Consider the following 26,318-nt stretch of genomic DNA (forward strand, 5'->3'; position numbering starts at 1 on the left):
ATTTTCTTCGAAGATTTAATTGTTATATTAGAAAGTTTTGATAAGCTATTTTTGTTCGATGAATTTAATTAATATTTATATTCGTGTTTAATTGATATGTTGTTAAGTTTTTATATGTCCTCCCTCGTAAATTTTAACGATATGGCGTTAATTATAGAAAATTATAAAACTCGAGAGAGTAATTCGAAATATTTAAATATAATTTTGTTGTAAAAAATAAAAAATAATAATTTGAAATAATTTCCTTGTAGATATGATTTCAATACGAGTAGGTGCTTTAATTAAAGAGTCATACATGCTTCACATATAGGTAGCACGAGGTCGCTTATACCCGAACACCCGAACGATGGGCTTTATGTGGAGCATAATAAATGAATAGATGTCGTTATAAATAAGTTTCTACCGTAGTTAACGCCCTGAGTTAAATACGAACGTGATACATCGATGAAACTAACCACGATAGATTTGATACAAGAGCGACGTTGCAATTAATGATGTCAACAATCAAATAAAATGAAAGTGAAATAATAGAACTGTTTAATATTTCAGTGACTCGAAAAATTCAATGGTAAATCTTAATTCAATATTGAAAATAAATAATGTATACGTTTTATTATTAATTTTTTTTATTATAAATAAAAAATTTAAATAAATGACTAAAACCACTCGAACAAACTCAACAGAGACAGGTTGAATTAGGTTGTGTTTATTATTTAATATGGGTTACTCGGATTGAAAATTTTATAACTCAGATAATTGGGTTAGATCTAAAAAAACCGTCTCAGTCCGACTCGACCCAACCTAATCCATGAACATCCCTATGAAATACTGAAAGAAACCGATCTAAAGTGTATTTTATTCACCGTCCAAATTTAAAGGGAAAAAATCGAATAATTTTTTAAAAAACATTACAATATATGAAATTAGGGTGGAATGTCACATGTGAAACATTATACATGTATTTTTATATTTATATTAGGATAATGAGGACTATGAATTTCAAAGTTTTTATTCAATAATATTATTTCTTAGAGTCCCACGTGGTTTCGGGCTTAAATTCTTGAGTGTTGGAGTATTTTATTGGTCAATGTCGGAGTTGACTAGGTCAACTTAGTAATATATCGATGTCGCTATCGATTGTAGTCGTTATAATATCGTATGTCATTATAGTAATAATTATGATTAATTATTCGATGAGTTTTTTCAATTTTTCATAAAATTTTATTTTAATTGTTGAATTTTCATGTTCACTGTTTAGATACCGTTTGAATCTCTGAACAATGTTGTTTATGAGTGCATTTGTCGATCCGGAGTCACTTACTGAGTATTTTTAAATATTTATCTTTTCATTAAACATCTTTCTAGATAAAGGCAAGAGAGCAATGCACGACCCTACCTAATAGTTATATGCAGTAAGCCTTTCGCTTACATTTTCATATAACACCAATTTCAATTTCTAAACTCTTGCTTTCAAAATTCTGTTGCGAAATCTCTCTGCCCATGTTGTCTAAAACTTTCTTCTTGAATCGGAGCCAGAGGCTCGAGCATACGTTGCTTGGTCGTAGGCGACACAAGAAGGCTTAACTCACTTGCTGCTGAGAAGTGAATGTCGCACAATCGCTAGTCTGCTACCATCAAAGTGCAATTGGGACAAATAAACCATTAAAATAATTAAAATATTTCATTAGTTTATATAAATAAATAAAAAAATTAAAAATTCATTGGTCAAAATTGTCTTTAAAATTTTAAATAAATGACATTAATTTTAATTTTAAAAAATTAATATTTATTTTTAAGGGAAAATAATCCAATAATTTTGTGTCCAATTATTAAGCTCTGACGGCTATAATAGATTCGTATTCAACACNTTTTTTTTTTTTTTTTTTTTTTTTTTTTTTTTTTTGCGTTTAATTAATTAATTAATTAATTAAAAAATTTAAAAATTCCTCAAGTGGGAAGCACACGCGTTGACGTGGCGCTTTCTTAAAGAGCATTTGCCGACATGACCACTTGCTCTTCAATTCTTTTTTTTTTATTATTATTTTCTCCAATAATTGGTATTTTCTTAAACAAATTAAATTTAATTTTAACTCGATCATTATATTTTTCATATTATTTATTTAATTATATTCGATCTCTTTGTCATCCAGGTCTCTCGCTCCAACATGACTTAAGAAGCGAGAATATTATTTGAGTATTCATTTGATGATCGAGTCAGGTATACAACGATAATTAGGTGGATATGTGTTTACTAAGTGATCATGTATACTAGAAACCGAGAGATTCAAGAATTATAGTTATGTTAAGAACCGTAGCGATGAACATACGTTGGTTGACCCTAGGGATTAACTCGAGTAGGTGATGTGAGTCGATGGTGGCACTTGGCGTTTTGTTAGGACTAATCTATGGCAATACATCTACCTTTATACCTAGTATGGTTCGAGAACCTGCGCATAGAGAGTTGCATTGACAATCAGTTCATCCTTTTGACCAGCAAAGCTATGACATCATTCGATAGTAATCACTCGTGTCCATCATGGTGTTTTCTGACCTGTTAGTCCTCTCCTCCATAACGTTATCTGCACTATACGGTGCAATGAGTCTCAATAGGGTGGTTGTCGGCGCGTGTTCGTCATGAAGTAACTCAAAAGTCTTTTCTTTTTCTCCCTCGTTCCCCTTCTGTATCATGTTATTTTTCTTTGCAGATGGATTCTGCGAGGTGCGGCTGAAGGTCGTTGGTAATTAAGCCATCGAAAAAGAAAGTGCATCTTGTTGGTATAAGTAGTGACTTTTAACTTTTTAAGTCTTTCTTAGTTATCTTAACCTTAGGACCGCTCTTATTCAAATGTGGTATCAGTTCATTTACTGGGTTGTCACAAATTGATAGCCACTACCTCTAATAAATGAAACTTCAAAATTAAGTGTGTTTGACTTCAAAGTACATGACGGAGAACAAAACATTCTAAAAGAACTCGTGTTGGCTTGTGTTGATGATCTTCACTCTTGGAAACGCTTCAGGACAAATAGTTAACGTGTTCATGTTGCAAGGAGATGTAAACGAATATCGAGACCATCTAATATCAAATCTAAATTCTAAACCCGGGTCTGAATCTTGAGCATCAATTTGAATTTCAAACCCAATTGGAAAAGATTTAATTATAGAAGAACACAATAAATATATATATATATATTATTTTTTTATTCACTCGCTCTTATTTTATTATAATACACATAGTTCCAGAGTATTAAATCCTACTCAATTAACATTTAATTTATTTTCAATTAAAAAAAAATGAAAAAAGATGTCATACTATAGAAAATTGCACGCGCGCACGCGCCAAATAGAGGAGAGTGAATGGCGAAAGAAAACTAAGGCAAATCTTTTTTGAGGACCCCGAAATAGAAAGTGGGTCCCGCGCCACCCAAAAACAATTCATAAAAAATTATTAAAAAAACTAAATTAATAAAAATATTTTCGAAATTTATCTTTTAAATGTTTTAATAATATTTTTTTAAAAAATTAAATACATTTAAAAGATAAACTTAAAAAAAATAATTAAAAATACTCTTATTATTAATTTATGGATGAAACTATTAATACGAGTAAAATTATTTTACCATAAATACCCTCTCGACAATGGTATGATATTGTCCACTTTCAGCATAAGCTCTCGTAGCTTTGTTTTGGGTGTCTCCAAAAGACCTCGTACAAATAAAGAGAATATTCTTTAATTATAAACCCATAATCATTTCCTAAATCAGTCGTTGTGGGACTTTCATCCAACACCTCTCCTCGAACAAAGTACGTCTCCCCTTAATCGAGGATCAGCTCTTTTTCTTTTGGAGTCTTAGTCATTTTTTACTATGCCTTCGAGGAGCCTCGACTCATTTTTTTTCTTTTGGAGTCATTTGTTCGACATTTGAGTATTTTCATTGACATGACTAATTTAGAGCATAACTCTAATACCATATTAGTGTTGGATCAGTATGGCAATCTAGGGGTGAATAGGATTTTAACGATAAAAGTATTTAAACGTGATTAATTTTTCTAATTATGAAACTTTTTACAGATAAGTAGAAGATAATAATTACTCTAATAAAATAATTAAGTCAAAACAATAATGAACTAGAATAAATCACAATAATAATTTTGAAATTAAATAAAAAAGAGTTAGAAAAATATGACACCGTAGTTTTACAGTGGTTCAGTCAAACTCGACCTACTCCGCTTATACTGTGGACACGTCGAATATGTTGTCTCGACGGTAATTTCTTCGTTTTAACTCTGATTTGAGTAATTGAAAAGTCGTTGAAATCGTTATTCGCAACTTTATACGGTGGACAGTTCAAAATACTGAAAATTGTTAATAATTAAGAGTAGGTTTGTTATCATCAAAACATCAATAAAATAAGATCAGTGACCAAAAAGCCAACAATTAGTTTTGGGGATTCTATTGGAACGAGGTCTTTTGGAGAAGCTTAAAGCAAAGCCACGAGAGCTTATGGTCAAAGTGGATAATATAGTACTATTGTGAAGATGGGTGATTACTAGGGGAATTTAATAAATTTTTGAGTTTATTTTTAAGAGAGTGGGTGGGGTCCACAGACAAAGTCTAAAATAAAAACAGCGCAAAATGGCGCAATCCTCAGCTATTGTTGTCTGTCTATGGTTTGGTTTTTTTTTTTTTGCCTTCAAACAACAGCCATACCCTGTTTTTCTCAACGCTTCCTTCGGATCTTCCATTTCTTCTCTGTTCTTCCCTTTCATGATCCCCCAAGCTCCTATTCAGCAACCAAGTTCGTTTTTTCTTTTCCTTTCTGGGCATCGAGAGCCCATTTCCTCCTCCTCCAAGCTCTCGATCCGACCCCCCACATTTCCCCAATTCCCATTTCAAATGGATAACATCACGGCGCAATTAAAGCGCGGAATCTCCCGCCAATTCTCCACTGGCTCTCTCCGCCGTAGTCTCAGCCGCCAATTCTCCCGACAATCCTCTTTAGACCCTCGTCGGAATAATCTAAGATTCAGCTTCGGCCGCCAATCCTCTCTCGACCCTATTCGCCGTTCTCCTGGTGAAGACAATGACCTCTCTGTTCCTGAAAATTTGGACTCCACTATGCAGCTGCTCTTCATGGCTTGTCGTGGCGATGTCCGTGGCGTGCAGGATTTGCTTAATGATGGCACCGATGTTAATAGCATTGATTTGGATGGCCGCACTGCCTTGCATATTGCTGCTTGTGAGGGCCATGCTGAGGTTGTTAAGTTCTTGCTTACCCGTAAGGCTAATATTGATGCTCGTGATCGTTGGGGGAGTACGGTATGATTTTGCTGCTCTTACTCTGTTTTAACATATGGGTTTTGGTTTTATGTTGCTATCATTCTTTGCAGGCAGCTGCTGATGCTAAATATTATGGGAATATCGAGGTTTACACCATTTTAAAGGCTCGTGGAGCAAAAGTTCAGGTATAAACGTTCGATTTGATCTCTCGAATCGAAAAATCATTAGCCAATGTAGGGAACGATGATGTGTTTATAAGTAAAGAATACAAACCATGAGGTGAAGCTCAAAGTGGACAATATCATATGATCGTGGAGATCTGTGATTCCTAACATGTTAATAGAATCCTCAAAAGTTGAACAAAGAGGTTGTGAGCCTCGAATGTGGAGTCAAAAGTGACTCATGTGTCGAACAAAGGGTGTACTTTGTTTGAGGGCTCTAGAGAAAGGAGTCAAACCTCGATTAAAGGAAGGTTGTTCGAGGGCTACATAGACCTCGGGGGAGGCTCTATGGTGTACTTTGTTTGAGGGGAGGATTGTTGGGAGGGAGTATCCTCAAGAGTCGAACAAAGAAACTACTAGCCTCGAAAGTGTAGTCAAAAGTGACTCATGTGTCGAACAAAGGGTGGACTTTGTTTGAGGGCTCTAGAGAAAGGAGTTGAGCCTCGATTAAAGGGAGATTGTTCGAGGGCTACATAGACCTCAGGGGAGACTCTATTGTGTACTTTGTTCAAGGGGAGGATTGTTGGAAGGGACAAGAGTCAAACAAAGAAATTACTAGCCTCGAAGGTGTAGTCAAAAGTGACTCATGTGTTGAACAAATGGTGTACTTTGTTTGAGGGCTCCAGAGAAAGGAGTCGAATCTCGATTAAAGGGAGGTTGTTCGAGGGCTACACAGACCTCAGGGGAGGCTCTATGGTGTACTTTGTTCGAGGGGAGGATTGTTGGGAGGGAGTATCCTCAAGAGTCGAACAAAGAAACTACTAGCCTCGAAAATGTGGTCAAAAGTGACTCATGTGTTGAACAAAGGGTGTACTTTGTTTGAGAGCTCTAGAGAAAGGAGTCGAGCCTTGATTAAGGGGAGGTTGTTCGAGGGCTACATAGACCTCAGGGGAGGATCTATGGTGTACTTTGTTCGAGGGGAGGATTGTTGGGAGGGAGTCCGACATTGGTTAATTTAGGGAATGATCATACGATTGTGGAGATCCGTGATTCCTAACAAAGTTCAGATACGAACATTCGATTTCTCATTATACTTCATTTTCTTTGGTTTTAGAGTATTAGGAAGACACCAATGACTGTTGCAAATCCCAGGGAAGTTCCTGAGTATGAGCTTAATCCATCGGAGCTTCAGATTCGAAGGGGTGACGGTATATCAAAGGCATGTCACTTCACCAAATGATTTTAGTATTACAAGACAAAGATTCTTGTCGCAATAACTTGGTTCTTTTATTTGCAGGGGTCATATCAAGTTGCCAAATGGAATGGTACAAAAGTGGCTGTGAAAATTCTTGATAAGGATTGTTATTTTAATCCGGATTCTATGTATGTATTTTCACTTGAATTTTGTTATGTTTGATTCATTTTGAATGATGATGTTTTGTGTTTTTGTGTTTATTTCTACTTCTAGTACCTAAATTTAGCAAGCTTACTTTGGACCTGCATTTTTATTGTTTTTTGGTACTCGTTTTAACTCGGGATTTGAACTTTTACCTTTAGAAAGGAAAGGAGAACGAAGTATTCTTTATAAGGGTTTTATAAGGGTGTCGAAACTCTCCCTAGCAGACGTGTTTTAAAAACCTTGAGGGGAAGCCTGAAAGGGAAATCTCAAGGAGGACAATATCGGGTAGTGGTGGGCTTGGATCGTTACAAATGGTATCAGAGCCAGGTTCTGAGCGATGTGCCAATGAGGAGGCTGAGCCCCAAAGGAGGGTGAACACGAGGCAGTGTGCCAGCAAAGACACTGGGCCCCGAAGGGGTGGATTGGGGGTCCCACATCGATTGGTGAAGGGAAAGAGTGCCTGCGAGGACGCTAGGCCACGAAGAAGGGTGGATTGTGAGATCCCACATCGGTTGGGGAGGAGAACGAAGTATTCACATTAGGCCACGAAGAAGGGTGGATTGTGAGATCCCACATCGGTTGGGGAGGAGAACGAAGTATTCACATTAGGCCACGAAGAAGGGTGGATTGTGAGATCCCACATCGGTTGGGGAGGAGAACGAAGTATTCACATTAGGCCACGAAGAAGGGTGGATTGTGAGATCCCACATCGGTTGGGGAGGAGAACGAAGTATTCACATTAGGCCACGAAGAAGGGTGGATTGTGAGATCCCACATCGGTTGGAGAGGAGAACGAAGTATTCACATTAGGCCACGAAGAAGGGTGGATTGTGAGATCCCACATCGGTTGGGGAGGAGAATGAAGCATTCTTCGTAAGGATGTGGAAACCTTTTCCTAGCAGACGCGTTTTAAAAACTTTGAAGGAAGCCCAAAAGGGAAAGTCCAAAGAGGACACTATTTGCTAGTGGTGGGCTTGGACCGTTACAAATGATATATGAGTCAAGTTTCGAGCGATATGTCAATAAGGAGACTGAGCATCAAAGGGGGGTGAACCCGAGACGGTGTGCCAACAAAGATGCTGGGCCCCGAAGAGGGGTGGATTGGGGGGTCCCGCATCGATTGGAGAAGGAAATGAGTGTCAGTGAGGATACTAGACCCTGAAGGAGGGTGAATTGTGAGATCCCACATCGGTTGGGGAGGAGAACGAAACATTCTTTATAAGAGTGTGGAAACCTCTCCCCAGCAGACGCGTTTTAAAAACCTTGAGGGGAAGCCCAAAAGGTAAAGCTCAAAGAGGACAATATCTGCTAGCAGTGGGCTTAGACCGTTACAAGGTGTCTTAACCGTTGAGTTATGCCTGTGTTGGCTTTTCGTAACAACCTTACCTGAACTGGATCTGTTCCTTATGTTCTTTTCAGCATCATGTTTGGAAGTTTCAAACTATCAGCTCATGTTTTATTTTGCTGGAACTTTTCTTATTTCCTTGTGTTTCATACAGAAATGCATTCAAACACGAGTTGACGTTACTCGAAAGGGTTCGACATCCGAACGTAGTTCAGTTTGTCGGGGCCGTTACGCAGAATTTGCCGATGATGATCGTTTCGGAATACCATCCAATGGTATGGATGAACTTTCACACTCTTTGTTTTCATCTTTTATGTCAACTAATTCCCTTTTCATTTTACATTCAATCTTCCAGGGTGATTTAGGTTTCTATCTTCAAAAGAAAGGTCGTTTATCTCCGTCTAAAGCCTTACGATTCGCCCTCGATATCGCTAGGCACGTTCGGTTTTTCTCATATTGACCTGAATGAGCTTCAAATAGCGTTCTTATGAACAAGCATATCGATATTCTATACGTTCATAGCGAGTCTTAATCTTCTATATCGTAACGTTACGTAACCTTTTTTTTATTATCAGGGGAATGAACTATCTTCACGAATGCAAACCGGAGCCTATTATCCACTGCGATTTAAAGCCAAAGTAAGGCAACCATATTCAAAAGTTAAACTCGGGATGATAGTCGTTTCGATTCGAGATAGTTCGTATTCTTCTTTAATATTGGAAGTTTTTGTAAGGTGCCAGAAATATTTTGCTGGATAATGGAGGACAACTCAAAGTTGCTGGATTTGGCATGATAAGATTGTCAAAAATGTCTCCTGATAAAGCAAAACTAGCTCATCAAATGGTTACCGATTCTTTGAGTAAGCCGATACGTTCAACGATAAGCAACGTTATTTATTGTGTTTCGTTATCTAATATATTGTGCCATGTCTAGACTTGTACTTAGCTCCCGAGATTTACAACGACGAAGTATTTGACAGAAGTGTCGATGCGTTTTCGTTTGGTCTCATTTTGTACGAGGTATCGAAAATTAGATCGTTGTTTTACGTTGTCTTGATTGCTCGATAATAATGGCTTTTTTGTTTGGTTTTCATGGCCAGATGGTTGAAGGTATGCAGCCATTCCATCCTAGGCCTCTGGAAGAGGCGTCGAAAGCTATGTGTGTCGAACGAAAGAGACCTCCGTTTAAGATCAAATCGAAAAGTTATCCACCTGATCTAAAAGAGTAAGTGTCACCATCAAGTGTTTCGTGTTGTTCATATCAAGTTCTTGTGAAAATCCCGAATAAAACGTGGCACGAACGCTCAAAGGAAACAAAATCGAAGATTTTTGGAACGATGGAAGTGTTTTTAGCCTATTAGAAGTACTTTTCGAAAGTCTCGAAAGCACTCTAAGTTCAAAACGCTACTATATTGTAAGGACCCAGGCCCACCACTTGCAGATATTGTCTTTTTTGGGCTTTCCCTTTCGGGCTTCCCCTAAGCCCACCGCTAGTAGATATTGTCCTCTTTGGGCCTTCCCTTTCGAGGCTTTAAAACGCGTCTACTAGGGGAAGGTTTACACACAGGGTGTTTTGTTCTCCTCCCCAACTAATGTGGGACATCACAATCCACCCCCCTTCGGGACCCAAAGTCTTCGCTAGCACTCGTTCCTTTCTCCCATCGATGTGGGAACCCCACCAAATCCACCCCCTTTGGGGTCCAACGTCCTTACTGTCACACCATCTCGTGTCTACCCCCCTTTGGGAAATAGCCTCCTCGCTGGCACATAGTCCGGTGTCTAGCTCTGATACCCTTTGTAACAACTCAGGCCCACTGCTGGCAGATATTGTCCTCTTTGGGCTCTCCTTTTTGAGCTCCCCTCAAGGCTTTAAAATGCGTGGGGAAGGTTTTCACACCCTCATAAAGGGTGTTTTGTTCTCCTCGAACTTCACAATCCACCCCTGGGGTCCAGCATCCTCGCTGGCACTCGTTCCTTTCTCCAATCGATGTGGGACCCCCGTCAAATCCCCCCCTCCCCCTTGGGGTCCAGCGTCCTTACTGGCACACCATCTCGTGTCTACCCTCCTTCGGGGAACAGCCTCTGGTGTCTAGCTTTGATACCATTTGTAATGACCAGACCCACCGCTAGCAGATATTGTCCTCTTTGTGCTTTCCCTTTCGGGTTTTCCCTCCAGGATTTAAAATGCGTCTACTAGGGGAAGGTTTCCACACTCATAAAAGGATGTTTTGTTCTCCTCCCCAACCAATGTGAGACATCACATCTATAGTGTGATACTAAGGTCACCTTAAATCGACTTGCTCGACATCCTTGACAAAAACTCAAACTTGCATAGTTTTATTTCAAATAATGCATCATAATTGTATAATAACTTAGAGCTGGTCGATGATCGTTAAAGCGCACCGTAAACATGATTCTCGATCGATATGGATGCAGATTGATAGAGGAATGCTGGGCTCCAGAACCTGTTGTGAGGCCTACTTTCTCTGAAATTATTGTAAGGTTAGATAAAATAGTCACCAACTGCTCGAAACATGGATGGTGGAAAGACACGTTTAAACTTCCCTGGTACGTTCTTTTCACTCTAAAACTATTCTCGTTTGATAACGTTTTCGTTTCTCTCTTTTGGTTCATGAATCTACCGGATTCAAAAACGTTCATAAAAAACACGAACGGAGTGTTGTTCATAAACAAAAGACGAGAAACGGGACGGGACTCGAGCTCAAGTTTATAAAGATTTGGGGTATGTGCAGGAAATAAGAAGGTAGGGAACTCAACCCATTGTCTTCAGAAGGGGGCAAAGTGATGATGAATGAAGGACAATTCTTAGAACGCCATNTTTTTTTTTTTTTTTTTTTTTTTTTTTTTTTTTTTTTTTTTTTTTTTTTTTTTTGTCTCTCCATGAAATTGTTGTCTCTCATTCATTGTAGTGTCTCATGGACTTGAGGGGTTCCAGTGTAAAATGTGTGGAAAAGCTGTAATTTTGTTCTTCTTTTTTTTTTTTTTTTTTTTCTTTTNTTCTTCTTTTTTTTTTTTTTTTTGTTCTTTTTTGATCTCTTTTTCAATACAAAAGGAAAATGCCATTTGCTCCGAATTAATATTGCGTGTTCGAACTCTTACTTGCAATGGAACAACTGTGGTTTCGATGCACTGACTATTAGCTCGTTGCCCACTTACGTGGAGATGTGGATAGAGGTGTTTATGAGTTGGGTTGGGTCGGGACATTGTTTAGATTCAACCTAATTGTTCGGGTGCTGCTAGTGAGGGAACTCTTACTTGCAATGGAACGAAGATGGTTTTGACGCACTGACCATTAGCTCGTTGCCTACTTGCGTGGAGATGTAGATAGAGGTGTTTATGAGTTGGGTTGGGACGGAACATTGTTTAAATTCAACTTAATTGTTCGGGTGCTGCTAAGTGAGGGAACTCTTACTTGCAATGGAACGAATATGGTTTTGATGCACTGACAATTAGCTCGTTGCCCATTTACGTGGAGATGTGGATAGAGGTGTTTATGAGTTGGGTTGGGACGGAACATTGTTTAAATTCAACTTAATTGTTCGGGTGCTGCTAAGTGAGGGAACTCTTACTTGCAATGGAACGAATATGGTTTTGATGCACTGACAATTAGCTCGTTGCCCATTTACGTGGAGATGTGGATAGAGGTGTTTATGAGTTGGGTTGGGACGGAACATTGTTTAAATTCAACTTAATTGTTCGGGTGCTGCTAAGTGAGGGAACTCTTACTTGCAATGGAACGAATATGAGTTTGACGCACTGACAATTAGCTCGTTGCCCACTTACGTGGAGATGTGGATGGGTCGGGACATTATTTAGATTCAACCTAATTGTTTGGGTGCTGCTAGTGAGGGAACTCTTACTTGCACTAGAACGAATATGGTTTTGACGCACTAACAATTAGCTTGTTACCCAGTTACGTGGTGTGGATAGTGGTGTTTATGAGTTGGTTGTGTATGTATAGTCAATATATATATGAAAACTGTCTATCTACACTTCATAAATTATCTCCAACCTTTCTGATTTTAATTTTGAAAATATATTTTTTAAATAAATATTAACGAACAATATTTTTATTTTATTTTTTTTAATACTTAAGGACATTATTCAAATATTTAAAAATTTACAAATGCAATTATTTTATTTTATTTTATTAATTTAGCAATTATCTAATTAAAAAGAGATATTATTTTCATACAATATTTATTCCGAACGAGCGCTCCAAAAACAAAACCTCAACCTCTTTAAAACCCCATTTCTCCTTCCAGCCTCCTCTTCCCGCGATCACTCTCCCTCCCTACGCTTTACTCTCTCCATTGTTGGCGCTCTCTACTGCTACCACCACCGGTAATCCTTCATTTCCTTTCTCTTGCACTGTCTTTCTCCCCTTTCGTTTCTACTTAGCCGTTTACTCTTTGAAATTTGAGCTCTGATTCATGTTAATGAGCCTTTAGTGCATGTGCAAACCGATTTTCCTGTTTCGTTGTGTTTCCACGCGCAATTTCACTGCCTGAAGGTTTGTGATTGTTGTATATGATGCATGATGAAATCTTGTAGTGAGTTTTATTTGATTATTTGTTGTGGCTTATCGATTACTGTTGGCGCTGATTATGAATTTTCATTTCTTCTAGAGTTTATTGGAATGGATGTTCTTTTTCGTTGTTGTCTATTCATTTCTTAAGCTGGTATTTTGGTCCCTGTCTGTGTATTTTTTTATCGAGTTGCAAGTGAAGAAATGAAGCACGAGTGGTTTTGGATTTTTTAGATTATTTATTGGGTCCAAAATGTTCTATGTTTCTTTTTTCCTATTGGATTTTTTAAAATATTCATTGTCCAGGTATTTGATTTCTCGGAAGAACCTTTCGCTCCAGCCGACTTCTCCAAAATGTCCTCCCTCCCTCTCCCTTTCTTTGTCTCGTTATTACTATTATTTCTCAAATTCTATTAATTTTTTTATAAGTAAAGATGATGTTATAAGTTGTAGCTCATGTTCTCTAAAACGTGTCCTCGATTGTAACTTCAGTGTATACTTGTTAAATCTGATGTCTTCTTATATGGAAGTTGAAGATATGTTAAGAAAAAAAATTAATTATTAAACTGGATATTGAAGCGCTAAAAAGGTGAATCTAGGTTCAAAATGCAGGCCCTGTTGTTTTGAAGTATTATTTTGGGAATGAGGTCCAGTGCATAAATAAGCAAAATTAAGGAGCAAAGTTACGAAATATAAACTTCAAAACTTGATCTAGATGGTATATAGATGGGGCAGATGTATGGTATTTCTTTTATTTAGAGAGTGGAAATTGTTAAATTAGCTCCTTCATCGTTTGTGATCGAGAAGTTGATACTTTGTGGAAGAGATCACCTTTGAGCTGCGATATTCAATTGTTTATTTTAGTTTGCTAAAGGAATAAGAATACCGCTTTTGTTGCTTGCCGTGGAGTAACTACTCTGACGGAAACTCTTATGTGAGAAATTTTATGTATTTAATATTTCTAGTTATGGTGCACTAATTTGAAGTTTTGGATGTTTCTTTTTTAGCTGACTGTTAGCTTGCTCAAGAAAGGTTCGTGCATACATGCTCATAAAGATAGTACAGTTTGGTGATAATGGCTTCCAATGCAATTTTAAGACGGAGGAGGTTTTTTTCTCATTATGAGAACTCCTATATACGCACAACTCGATGTTTACAGTGGACAGGGAATGTTGGTCAGAATGATGGTTCACTTGGTTCTATTTCCAATAATGATGATCCCTCTGCTGTTTCTAACCATAGCATAGGAAATAGAATCAGACCTGAATTGCTTAATTTTACGGGAGTTCAGAAGTTTAGGCAAATATGCTATAGCATTCCAATATCAGATCATGGGAATTTCAATGTTTATACTCCTGGTGGAATTGGATTGATGTCACAGTCCATTCGGAATGCTTCCACTTCTGCGGCTAAACAACCTGATTTAGGCAGTGACGATGAGGAGAACAATGAATTGGTTGCTAAAAAGAGGAAGGAAGCATCTCCAGAGGAATGTGATCAAGCTGTGGAAGGTCTGAGCACTGCCAAAGCTAAAGCAAAGGCTAGACGATTACAAGAGTCTCAAAGCATAGTTGCCACCTCTTTGCAAAGAGCATGGGCAATCGTCATAGGGATAGGTCCTGCTTTAAGGGCTGTTGCTTCAATGAGCAGGTTAACTTTGTTTTTTTGTGATTGAATGTAAAAGTGGTATGTTCATGGTAGATTTAAATATGATCTAATGCACACGGTCTGGTTTTTTTATTCATTCAGGGAGGACTGGGCAAAGAAACTTGTTCACTGGAAAGAAGAATTTGTATCAACCTTACAACATTACTGGTTGGGTTTCAAGCTTTTGTGGGCTGATGTGAGGATTAGTTCAAGATTGCTTCAAAAACTTGCTGGTGGGAAGAATCTCTCAAGGCGGGAGAGACAACAGCTAACTCGGACCACAGCCGATATCTTTAGATTGGTTCCTTTTGCTGTTTTTATCATAGTTCCATTCATGGAATTTCTGCTGCCAGTTTTTCTTAAATTATTTCCCAACATGTTACCATCAACTTTTCAAGACAAGATGAAGGAACAGGTAACCCTTAAATGCATGCTGTTTGTGGTTTGTTGCATCGTATCTATTTTGCCTAAATTTAATAAACTGTTAGCAATATACACATATATTGGTCACTAACGAGCTTTTATTTATTTTACCTGTATGTTTGGATATCCTTGCTAAACCATCACAAATATTTGTTTGTTTGTTTGTTTGTTTTTTTTTGCGTGGATTATTGGCCAATTTTCATTGTTCTGGTTTTTTATACGGGGAAGAGGTTTAAGAATATGTGGCTTAATCATTCATTGTTTAAGGACTCTAGGTTGGTGGAGGTTTTGAACATGGAGGGGAGGGATGGGAAGCTTTAAAATTTATGAGAAAATTCAGTCATGGGTTGAGTAAGAGTGGAGGGACGAGTGACTCATTTAGTGGGAAGACGCTTCTTCTCCAAGACGCAGTATGAGGAGAAAATATGTAAGTCAGAGCCTGAAATGTAGAGGTAAATGAGTTGAGGAGGGTGATTGCAATCTAGCTTTCGTTCTTATAATTTCAATTTGAGGGAGAGGGGGAGAGAGAGAGAGAGCTTGAGAATAAAGTAATTTCTTTTTTCTTGTCCTTGTATGTGCCTGAAACCTCCAGACAATTATTTTCTTATGATGCCAACTGGAGAGATAAAGAGGTCTTTACTCTCTCTGTTGATATATTAAGTCTGTGGCCTGTCTAATGTATTTTTACTTGCTTACAATGAGTATGGCATGTGGTTCTTCTTCTCAGTCCCTTCAACACATTTTTTCTTCTTAATTTGCTCAACATGCAGGAAGCATTGAAAAGGAGGCTTAATGCAAGAATAGAGTATGCTAAGTTCCTTCAAGACACGGCCAAGGAAATGGCTAAAGAAGTTCAAAACTCGAGAAGTGGAGAAATTAAGAAGACAGCTGAAGATCTTGATGAGTTTTTGACCAGGGTAATTAATTAACAGGCTGCTTTTCCTAGTTTTCCTTGACTGAGTATTTTTTGTTACCCCTATTATATGTGCCTGCAGTTGAGGACTGGTGCACGTGTGTCTAATGAGGAAATTTTAGGATTTGCAAAGCTGTTCAATGATGAACTCACATTAGATAATATCAGCAGGTTGCTATTTATATATTCTCTTGTATGTTAATTAGTTCATTTAGTTTCATATGTTTAGTACGGATAACTTCTCTCTTTGATGTCTAATCTATCCCCTTTGTTTTTTTTCCCTTCTGTCATCAGGTCTCGATTAGTAAATATGTGCAAGTACATGGGCATCAGCCCTTTTGGGACCGATGCATATTTACGTTATATGCTCCGCAAAAGATTGCAACGGTAATTTTTGTTTTTCTCAATATTAATCTGCAGCTTCGAAACACATTTGCACACANTCGAAGTTAAATTAATTAGATTGGATCGTTATAATTAACTATGCAGAATGAATTAGAATGGCCACTTGTAGAAGTTCTCCCATCTTATGGGAGGGGAAGAGATGCTCCTGGTGGACGGTACAGCAGCCTCATCTTTGGAACTAATCTGACCGATGTGGTCATCACGGGTGATTATTTCTTTTTCTTAGGTCTTAACATTGTAATTTTTTTAAAAAAATTATAATCTTATAGACTTTGTGCTATCAAAATTAAATAAAAAAAAGTTAAGGTAAAGGAAAACATTAGAAAAAAAAAAAAAAAAAAAATCTGCAAGAGGGTTACATACTGGAACTGAATTAAAATCTTAACGACAGTGTTAGAATTATTAGAGGAAAAATGTATCTACTGGAAAAATTGTGTTAATTTGTGTCTAATTTGTTTTTCTGCAGGATAAAGGAAGATGATAAATTAATACAAGCAGAGGGGGTGGAGTCCCTTTCTGAATCTGAGCTTCGTGAAGATTGTCGGGAGAGGGGCATGCTTGGGTTGCTCTCAGTAGAAGAAATGCGGCAACAGGTTCCTTGGTCCTGACCATTTTGCATATAAGTTGCTTTTGATAATTTGTTGTACAATGATCGATGGGATTTGATTGATTATATTTGTATTTGTAACCTTGAAGTGTTTGCGATTGGTACTTTTCTTTTACACCATTTTCTTTTCTTTTTCTGGAAGCAGTTGAAACTAGAAAAGGGAAAATTGTTTGATAGGTTGTAAACACAGTGATTTGATATAAACCATAAATCTAAATTCCTGATTAGATGCTAAGTTTTAGACTAGACTAGAGTCTGGTGTTCTTATTTTGTTGCCAACTCACTTGCAGCTTCGTGATTGGTTGGATCTGTCGCTTAACCATTCTGTTCCCTCGTCACTTTTGATCCTTTCAAGGTGATTTGAAGTTGCATCAGTTGTTTCTCTGCTTCAAATGTTCAGCCCAGCTGTTGCTCACATCATTATGAATTTCTTGTTTTGTACCTTTCTCAGAGCATTCACAGTATCTGGAAAGGTGAAACCAGAGGAAGCTGTCCTGGCTACACTGTCTTCTCTGCCAGATGAGGTTGTAGATACCGTGGGCGTTACTGCTTTGCCATCTGAAGATTCCATATCAGAAAGGAGGAGAAAGTTAGAGTTCCTTGAGATGCAGGAGGAAATGATCAAGGTTGTACTTTTATTGGTTTTTTAGAAGTGAAAAGTTTTCCACTTTTATGTTCCGAACTATCAGAATCCTCCTTAGCTGCCCTTGTTATAATATCTTGCGTAAGACACTTATATTGTCTTCATTCATGGCGGCCGTTCTTTGTTATTTCCACTTTGCATTGTGAGTCTTGAGCGCTTAAGCATACACTCTGTGAGCTTAGGCAATGCTTCTAGCTGCTATGCATTTTAAACTTATATTTGAACCAATATAAAGTGTCGATTCAGTTTCTCGGTTGAAGTCTCAGCAAATTGTTTATGCATGTAGGAGGAGGAGGAGAAAGAAGAAGAGGAACAAGCTAAAATGAAGGAATCCAAATCCAGCCAAGAAGATATAGCTCTGAAGGAGATGGTCAACCCCATGACAAGAGAAGCTATAGAACAAGCTAGGGAAAAAGCTTCAGAAAAACAAGAGCACCTCTGTGAAGTCAGTCGTGCATTGGCTGTTTTAGCATCTGCCTCTGTAAGAAAATGAAAACTAAGCTCTTGGTTTAATAGTAAACTCACTTTGTTTTCGCCAAACAATTTTCAAGGATAAGCTTGTCTTTGATCTCATTCATGTTGCTTATGTACATGCAGTCTGTCAGTAGAGAGCGTGAAGAATTCCTGCAGCTTGTGAATAAGGAGGTATACTTCAGTTGCATAACATATTCATGCCTATAGCTTTCTGGTTATATAGATCAGCGAATATGGTAATTAGCACTCTATTGGTAGAGCAATTGACATTGATTTGAATGCTAGGATACAGAGCCCCTACCCTGTCTGTTCTTTCTCTCTGGTTCTCTTAAATTCTTTTATTTGTTAGTGATTGATATGTATCAACTGTATTTTAATTAGAACAGACATCACGATGCTCTCTCTCTTGTAAAATGAAAATGTTGTTTGAGCATGGGAGATTCCATGAATTTTGGGAGATGTAGTGAGCTTAAATTAGTGAATCTAGATGTTTCTTCATTTAGTTCGAGAAAAAACTAAAATTTTATTTTTGATATATTAGAATGTAATAGGAGCAATTCTTTTGGTTGGATCAAGCACCAATGGGGCAGAAATTACCAAATCACAATGGTTGGTTCATTGAAATTACCACCCTCACAATGATGGTATGAAGTGATGTTGTTCCAATAGTGTGATGTCCCGCATTGGTTGGGGAGGAGAACAAAACACCATTTCTAAGGGTGTGGAAACCTTCCCCTAGCAGAAGTGTTTTAAAGCCTTGAGGGGAAGCCCGAAAGGGAAAGCCCAAAGAGGACAATATCTGCTAGCGGTGTGCTTGGACCATTACAAATGGTATCAGAGCTAGACATCGGACGATGTGCCAGCCTTCTCGCCGTTCTCCGAAGGGGGGTAGACACGAGGCGGTGTGCCAGTAAGGACGCTGCGCCTCAAAGGGGGTGGATTTGGTAGCAGTCCCACATCGATTGGAGAAAGAAATGAGTGCCAGCGAGGACGCTGGGTCCCGAAGGGGGGTGGATTGTGATGTCCCACATTGGTTGGGGAGGAGAACAAAACACCATTTATAAGGGTGTGGAAACCTTCCCCTAGCAGACGCGTTTTAAAGCCTTGAGGGGGAAGCTCGAAAGGGAAAGCCCAAAGAGGACGATATCTGCTAGCTGTGTGCTTGGGCCATTACAAATAAGGTAAACAAGGGTGGATTGGGAATCTAGCTGTTTCAGAGTAGAACCTCTCTTGATGTGGTTTGGGGACGAACTAAGGTAGAATTTGCTTATGATGCATGTGAGTGAGGACAAAGCATGCTGAAAGAACTTGTGTTGGTCTGTGGGGATAGTCTTCACTTTTAAAAGCGAGAGTAAGTAACATGACTATGTCGTAGGGGATGCGGGGGAATGTCGGGGCCATTTAGTGTCAAATTCGAATCCTAGGGATTGGTCGTTACTAATGGTATTAGAGCAATACTTCTCCCAATAAGATTTGGTTTGGGGACGAACCAAGGTAGAAGCTGGTGGGCATGTGACTCTTGAGTAAAGGAGGGGTACATGATTGAATTGAAACCCGATCGGAATGAGAGAGATTCTGAGGATAGGATGACTAAGAAAAACTTAAAAAAAATGAAATTTACTACCTATACCAACAAGGAGCACATTCCTCCTCGATGGTTCAATCATAGAAATTTCATAATTAAACATGCTTTGCTTGGAGCAATTCTATATTGGGTGACCTCCTAGGAATTTTCTTAGGATGCATGTGAGTGAGAACAAAACATGCTAAAAGGACCCGTGTTGGTATGTTGAGATAATCTTCACTCTTAGAAGCGAGAAGTAACATAACCATGTCGCAAAGGATGCCGGAGAATGCCAGGACACACAAGTGTCAAATCTGGATTAAGCAAGGAGATTGATGATGATGGAGATTGGATGCATAATCTTTTTACACTGGTAAGATCTTGCGTAGAGGACTTAATATAGGAGGTGGGGGACTGTGTAAGAATGTTGATTGGGTGAAGGTGGTGGGGACTTTAAAAGTTTGGGAGATGATGTGCTGAAAACCATAGAAGAACAGAGGTTATCCCTTGTTATGAGGGCTGGATCGAAAAAAAAAAAGCTTCTGGATTTTGTTGTATTTTTTTACTACATTTGTCAGACTTATTTGATCATTTTTGTATTGTTCAAAGAAAAGCACCTTAATTTCTTTTATTTTACTTTATGTATTCATCGATTGGAAATTCTGCTGGTAGTGACTATCATATTATATCATGATATATCTAGATAGAACTCTATAATAGCATGGTAGGAAGAGAAGGCACCGATGGTGAAAAAGAGGTCAGGGAGGCATATAGAGCTGCTCGAGAAGAAAGTGATCAGTCTACTGAAGAGTCAGAAGGAGATGACATTTCATCAGCACTTGTTGAAAGAGTGAGACTTCTCACAGATTTTTTATACTTCATATAGTTTTAAACTTCTTTTTGTATCTCTGGTCTGCATAATGCTCTTTTGACTTGATGTATTCTCATTCTTGGTCATCTTTCAGGTTGATACTATGCTTCAAAAACTAGAAAAGGAAATTGATGATGTGGATGCCAAAATTGGTGACCGTTGGAAATTACTAGACACGTATGTTTGTTTCATTTTATTTGCTATCATGCAAGTTCTTTTGATCCCTTAGACATGCAACTAATTCTTTACGTGGTCAGAGACCCTCTCTGATGGTCCCTTGATTATTTTCCCCATTAAAGACCCCTTCATACTAGCTTGATTGTAGAATGCTTTTCAAGTTTCAAACTAGCTGAGATCTGAGGTGGGTCTTCGTTTATACTATCCCTGGAGATAGAGGTTGTATTAACTGTGGTTGTTAGTGGATGGTCTTTTATGTATCTTGGTCTCGTAATCTTGATAGAAATGAATTTTGAAACCCAGTGCTGAAATGATAAATAATAAGCTCCAAAAGTGAACAAATTTCCTCATTTTTAAAAGGATGAAGGCTTATCTTTGTTTAACTAGCGGTTTGCAACCTACATGCCAATTATTTCTAGGGTTTCAAGATCTCGAAAAGAAGTTTTTCTAGTCTAATGAATAAAATTTTGGGGGATTTATTTGAAGGCTCAAAGATCATGATACAAACCCTCATTTAGGGCCTTCTCTGTAGTCACTTGTTTTCCGTAGCAGAGCTAAATAACTTGTCCTTTTCAAATACTAAATTTAAAGTGTAGGATGGGTTTAAGGTTTAGGTTAGCTTTTAGTTGGATTGGATCTATGGATACCCCTTTGTTTGAAATTTTTTATTCAGATTAAGAAGGTTCTAGAAACTTATTGGTTTGGTACTGTTGAATTCCTTCTTCTAAGTCTTTGGTCTAGGCAGATTGAAGAATTGACTGTTTCTGATGGAAAAAGTGAAAGACTTCTCTTTACCTAATACACTGGTCAAGATCTTGGTTGCCCACTTTAGTTTCTTTTCTTGGAATCATTTTTTGCCAATCCTACAAATTTTGGTCAATACGTTTCAAGTAAATTAATCAAAGCAACATGGAAAGCAAATTATCTAAAATGGTCAGGGGTTTTCTTGGTCTATTACATGTGGGAAAGCTTACAAATATCTCACTATTTATCTCCTACCTAGTCGGTGCTCCTTTTTGGAGGTTCGTGGAATGATGGTGGAGGTCCTGGTCGACTTTGAATGCTGGCCATCACACTTTCACTTTCAGACAACCCTTTGTTCCCTTTTTAGCAACCCTGATCTTATTTGTCTGTTAATTGGATCTTTTCTCTCGTAGCATTTAGAATTTCCCTCTCTACTGTCATGCTTGGTCGGTGGAATTTGTTATTTTCCTCAGATAATAGCTGATGGGCGGAATTTTGACTAAAAAACCTCTAATTATAACGTTTTCCCCTGTGACCTCTACCAAAGCTTGTCATGTGAATATTCCTCAAAACATTTGCTTAAATAGCGTGAATATGTTTTTACAAATTTTCAATTTTCATTGCTTTGTTCGTTTTAGTAGTGAAGCAAACTAAGCTTGTAAGTGCATTAGTCTGAGGTCCTCTGTTACATGTTCACATTTTAACTTGGGTAATGCTTTTTTCTCGTAGGGATTTTGATGGTAAAGTTACTCCCGAAGAGGTTGCAGCTGCTGCTATGTACTTAAAAGATACATTAGGGAAGGAAGGCATCCAAGAGCTTGTCAGTAGTCTTTCCAAAGATAAAGGTATATTGGTTGCTTTATTATTAGAAGTTCTCTGATTTATTGTTAGCCTTTTTTGCATTTTCGTTCAGAACAGACTAAAATTTTCACTCTGTTCCTCATCTTTGTTGTTTCTTTTCCTTTTTATTTATTTGTTTATTTAAAAAGGCAGTGCCATGGTATACGGTGTTAAAGAGTCTACCACTTGGTACCGTGTGTGATCATAGCTCTTGTTCCCTCCATCTCGTTTTCTCTCCTCCCCTTCATCTGTTCCCTCTCATTATGATGGGGGATCTGTTCTTAATCTTGTAATGAAAAATATGGCCAGTTGGTCTGTCCTATGAGGTATGGTGTAGGACTAGAGGTACAAATTTTTGGTGGCAGTAAATTCTTTGTCAGTGAGCATGGTAACTTACAGATCTTATTTCCTCTGTCCTCAGAATGCTCCTTAGTAAGATGGGTCAAGGCTTTTCTGAGAAACTGTGCCAAAAGTTTTCTCGTTGTGCCCAAGAAATCTCTCTTTTTCTCAAACCAATTTCTTTCTATCCTGATATGCTGATTACGTTGGAAGGTATCATGCCAACCTTGACATGGCAAAGTAATGGTGATCATAAGAACATTTCACCCCCCAACCCTTTACGAGAAAACTTCTGAGTAATATCACCTTTCAGATCAATTTTTGGTTGAGAAATTAGGATTTAGCAAGTCCACAATTTGGAGGGAGCTGTGGCCCAAATCTTTAATGATAATGATACCGGGTAGGCTGTAACTTATCTCATGAATTGCATTCTCATGATCCCAACTCATTGGAAATTGAGTGTGGTTTCGGTTCATCGTTGAATATTGGGGAGTTCCTGCCTGTCGACAAAGGAAAATATATTCTCTTCATTGGAAATTGAGTGTGGTTTCGGTTCATCGTTGAATATTGGGGAGTTCCTGCCTGTCGACAAAGGAAAATATATTCTCTTCATCACCTTCTGTAACGAACCAGATCCACCGCTAGCCGATATTGTCCTCTTTGGGCTTTCCCTTTCGGGCTTCCCCCTCAAGGCTTTAAAACGCGTCTGCTAGGAGAAGGTTTCCACACCTTTATAAAGGGTGGTTTGTTCTCCTCCCCAACCAATGTGGGACATCACAATCCACCCCCCTTCGGGGCCCAGCGTCCTCGCTGGCACTCTTTCCTCTCTCCAATCGATGTGGGACCGCCCCCAAATCCACCCCCCTTTAGGGCCCAGCATCCTTACTGGCACATTGCATCGTGTCTACCCCCCTTCGGGGAACAGCGAGAAGGCTGACACATCGTCCGGTGTCTGGCTCTGATACCATTTGTAATGACCTAGATTCACCGCTAGCAGATATTGTCCTATTTGGGGCTTTCCCTTTCGGGCTTCCCCTCAAGGCTTTAAAACGCGTCTGCTAGGGGAAGGTTTCCACACCCTTATAAAGGGTGGTTTGTTCTCCTCCCCAACCAACGTGGGACATCACACCTTCTTTGGATCCTGCTTTTGATTCTTCAAATGATCTGAATCTACAAGTGGTGATGATTTTCCTAATGATTTTCCTAAATCAGTTTTCTTTGTCAATCTACAACTTTCTCAAAGCTATATTAATTCTACTTTGAACGTTTCGAATTTTCTCATTGCTGTGAGGTAGTGAAACAAAGTCAAATTTATGTTAGCATATAATCTGTATTCGCAAGAAAATGGAGCTCCGGGGTTCGAATATTACGAACAATGTAAATCACCCTACCAATCTAAACAATGTTGTGTGATAGTTCTTTCTCTACATGGATGATAGAGCTGCAACATTCTGTAAATTTAACTTAGTATTACCATTTATTTCTTTGCAACAGATGGCAAAATTCTTGTAGAAGACATTGTGAGATTGGGCAGTCAGGCCGAAGACGCCAATTCTTGAATATTGAATATCAACAAATTACAAAGGTAAGATATTCACATTTTTTGATAGATGATTACTGAACTCTCGTATAAGTAAGTCGAAACCAAAATCCGAGTCGTATCACCTGTTAGAAAAAAGTCGTTAAATCTCCAAGCCGAACATAGGAATACTTTTAGAAATTGTTCCTGTGCTCATAGCTTCCTTGGAGTGCTTTGCTGTTTCAATAAAGGTTAGCAAAGGTTCAATGGGTATAAATACATGTAAACAAAATTAGAGGACTTTAAGCTGTGTGTGAGTGTTCGTTATAGCAAAAGTATTGGGAACTGAAAACTTACCTACCTACATATGTAATATTGTAGTAATGCTTTTTCCATGTTTGGAGTAAGTGAAAAGAAATGGTCTCCAAAAATACATAAATAGAGGCTCGAGTCTTGGACAAAATATGTTAAATTTAGGTAACGTTTGATAACCATTTGATTTTTAGTTTTTAATTTTCTGAAATTTTGATTGAATGTAACGCCCCATATCCACCGTTAGGAGATATTGTCATCTTTGGGCTTTTCTTTTCGGGCTTCCCCTCAAGGCTTTAAAACGCATAGGCTAGGGGAAGGTTTCCACACCCTTATAAATGGATCCACCGCTAGTAGATATTGTCCTCTTTGGACTTTTTCTTTCGGGCTTCCCCTCAAGGCTTTAAAACGCATAGGCTAGTGGAAGGTTTCTACACCCTTATAAATAGTGGCATAGGCTAGTGGAAGGTTTCTACACCCTTATAAATAGTGGCATAGGCTAGTGGAAAGTTTCCACACCCTTATAAATAGTGGCCGTTATTGTATCCTTCATTTAAGCTCTATGCATGGACTTGTTTGTTTAGGAAAGGGAATCTCAATTATGGTCTCTCTCGTTGATTTCTGTGCCCCCACCACTTTCGAACACCATCGGGACCATATTAGCACCCTCTTGTCTACATCTTTTTGTATTTATTAAAAAAAGTATATTTTACTGTGCTTAGAATATTTGTGAAAAAAAAAAAAAAAAACATAAAATTTTTAAAAAGTAACCATTACAGTTTTGAAATGATGTTATGGGACTAAAAGTGGTTTTTTTAGATTCAAATGCTTCTCTTTGGACTTATTGTCAAAGTTTGGTATTTTCCCAATTCTGTATGGAATGAATTCTTCTAGTAGTTCGACAGTTGGGTTAACCTTTCTCTCCAAAGTGTCCTTTTATCTACTCTATCTATCGTGTGGTGTGATGGGTCATTGAGTTAATCTTGAGCCTTTGGTCATCAAAGATGTTGAATTTTATCCCCTTTACTATGTATGGCTAATGAACTCTTTGGTTTAGTCCGTTTCTTTTGATTCTTGCCCTTTTCGCTTCGATTCCATCCCTACTCTCATATAAAATAAGGAAGGCTAGCTCCTACTCCTCATTCATCGTTTTTGGTCCTTCGTTCTAGTCATTGTAAGGTGAAAAAATCCACCTCTTTAGACGAGAAAGTTTAAAATGTGATTTCGTCCTCCATTAGTGAACGTGTGAGCTTCGCTCCTTATAGCTCTACTCTGCCACTGGTACCTTGTGTGAATTCGAATTAAGCCAATGTTTCTTCTAGATAGACAAAGGTTACTACTCGTACTCAATCAATCTACTCGTGCTTGTTTATAAAGTGCTAAGCAATTGAATTAATTTTTTTTTTAAAAAAAATTGAATAAACACTTGATGGACAGATAATACAAAATGTGATGTAATTTTTTTTGTTGCAAATATTATTTTCAAAAGTTTTTGAATTAGTAGATAATCTAGTAAGCTTTTTGGCTTTTTTTAAACTTTAGCTTTAGTTGGTAACCTACTATAAATCTTAACCCCATTCAGTGTCAATTATTATTATGCAGCGGTCCATGCTCGGTTTCTCATTGTGTATATGTATAAAACTTTCGGTTATACTTTATAACAATATTTTTCACGATCAGGAATCATTTGACACAAAATTTTAAAGTAGTTTTTTTTACAAACGTTTATTTTATCTTTTTTTTTCTTTTTAAAATCCCAACTTATCATTCTTTAACTAATCGCTTGAGGAGTTCGACCCGACTTAATTGATCATATCAAAGGAATGTATAAACTTAATTTGTAAAAATTAATTAAAATATAGTCCAATAATTGGGAGCAAAATTAAAATTTTACCCATACCTAAAGGTGGGTGTTGCAATAATTTAAAAAAATTGACCAGCAATAAATTCGAAGCCATAGAGGGAGAGGGAGAGGGAGAGGGAGAGGGAGAGGGAGAGGGAGAGAGAGAGAGTTGGACAACTGAGAGAGAATTGGACAACTCTCTTATCTGTCGTCATACTGTGGTCCACTGTCTGTCACACCGTCCAATCAAAAATATTGGGACTAA

At 38.0% G+C, this 26,318-nt stretch overlaps 2 protein-coding genes across 3 annotated transcripts; both read left to right on the forward strand.

Annotated features, from left to right (window-relative positions):
- Nucleotides 1-4,682: 4,682 nt before the first annotated feature.
- LOC111792150 (integrin-linked protein kinase 1-like) lies at nt 4,683-11,021 on the forward strand. 2 transcript variants are annotated; one of them, XM_023673485.1, is made up of 12 exons: nt 4,683-5,318; nt 5,390-5,464; nt 6,555-6,659; nt 6,738-6,823; nt 8,339-8,459; nt 8,540-8,619; nt 8,760-8,822; nt 8,925-9,043; nt 9,118-9,203; nt 9,284-9,408; nt 10,620-10,751; nt 10,937-11,021. In XM_023673485.1, exons 1-12 carry the CDS (start codon nt 4,767-4,769, stop codon nt 10,941-10,943), a joined length of 1,551 nt encoding a protein of 516 aa, XP_023529253.1. In that variant the 5' UTR covers nt 4,683-4,766; the 3' UTR covers nt 10,944-11,021. The 2 variants fall into 2 exon arrangements, with proteins under 2 accessions (XP_023529253.1, XP_023529252.1); XM_023673484.1 differs by having other exon boundaries at nt 10,620-11,015.
- Nucleotides 11,022-12,422: 1,401 nt separating this feature from the next.
- On the forward strand, nt 12,423-24,361 carry LOC111793537 (mitochondrial proton/calcium exchanger protein-like). The gene is made up of 15 exons (XM_023675462.1): nt 12,423-12,548; nt 13,740-14,382; nt 14,482-14,794; nt 15,573-15,719; nt 15,798-15,886; nt 16,010-16,102; nt 16,587-16,713; nt 17,018-17,082; nt 17,179-17,353; nt 17,657-17,851; nt 17,968-18,015; nt 20,112-20,258; nt 20,374-20,456; nt 21,930-22,045; nt 23,874-24,361. The coding sequence occupies exons 2-15, from the start codon at nt 13,808-13,810 to the stop codon at nt 23,936-23,938; spliced, it is 2,238 nt and encodes a 745-aa protein (XP_023531230.1). The 5' UTR covers nt 12,423-12,548; nt 13,740-13,807; the 3' UTR covers nt 23,939-24,361.
- The last annotated feature ends 1,957 nt before the right edge of the window (nt 24,362-26,318 follow it).

Source organism: Cucurbita pepo, chromosome LG04 (assembly GCF_002806865.2).
Source record: "Cucurbita pepo subsp. pepo cultivar mu-cu-16 chromosome LG04, ASM280686v2, whole genome shotgun sequence".
NCBI classification, from domain to species: Eukaryota; Viridiplantae; Streptophyta; class Magnoliopsida; order Cucurbitales; family Cucurbitaceae; genus Cucurbita; species Cucurbita pepo.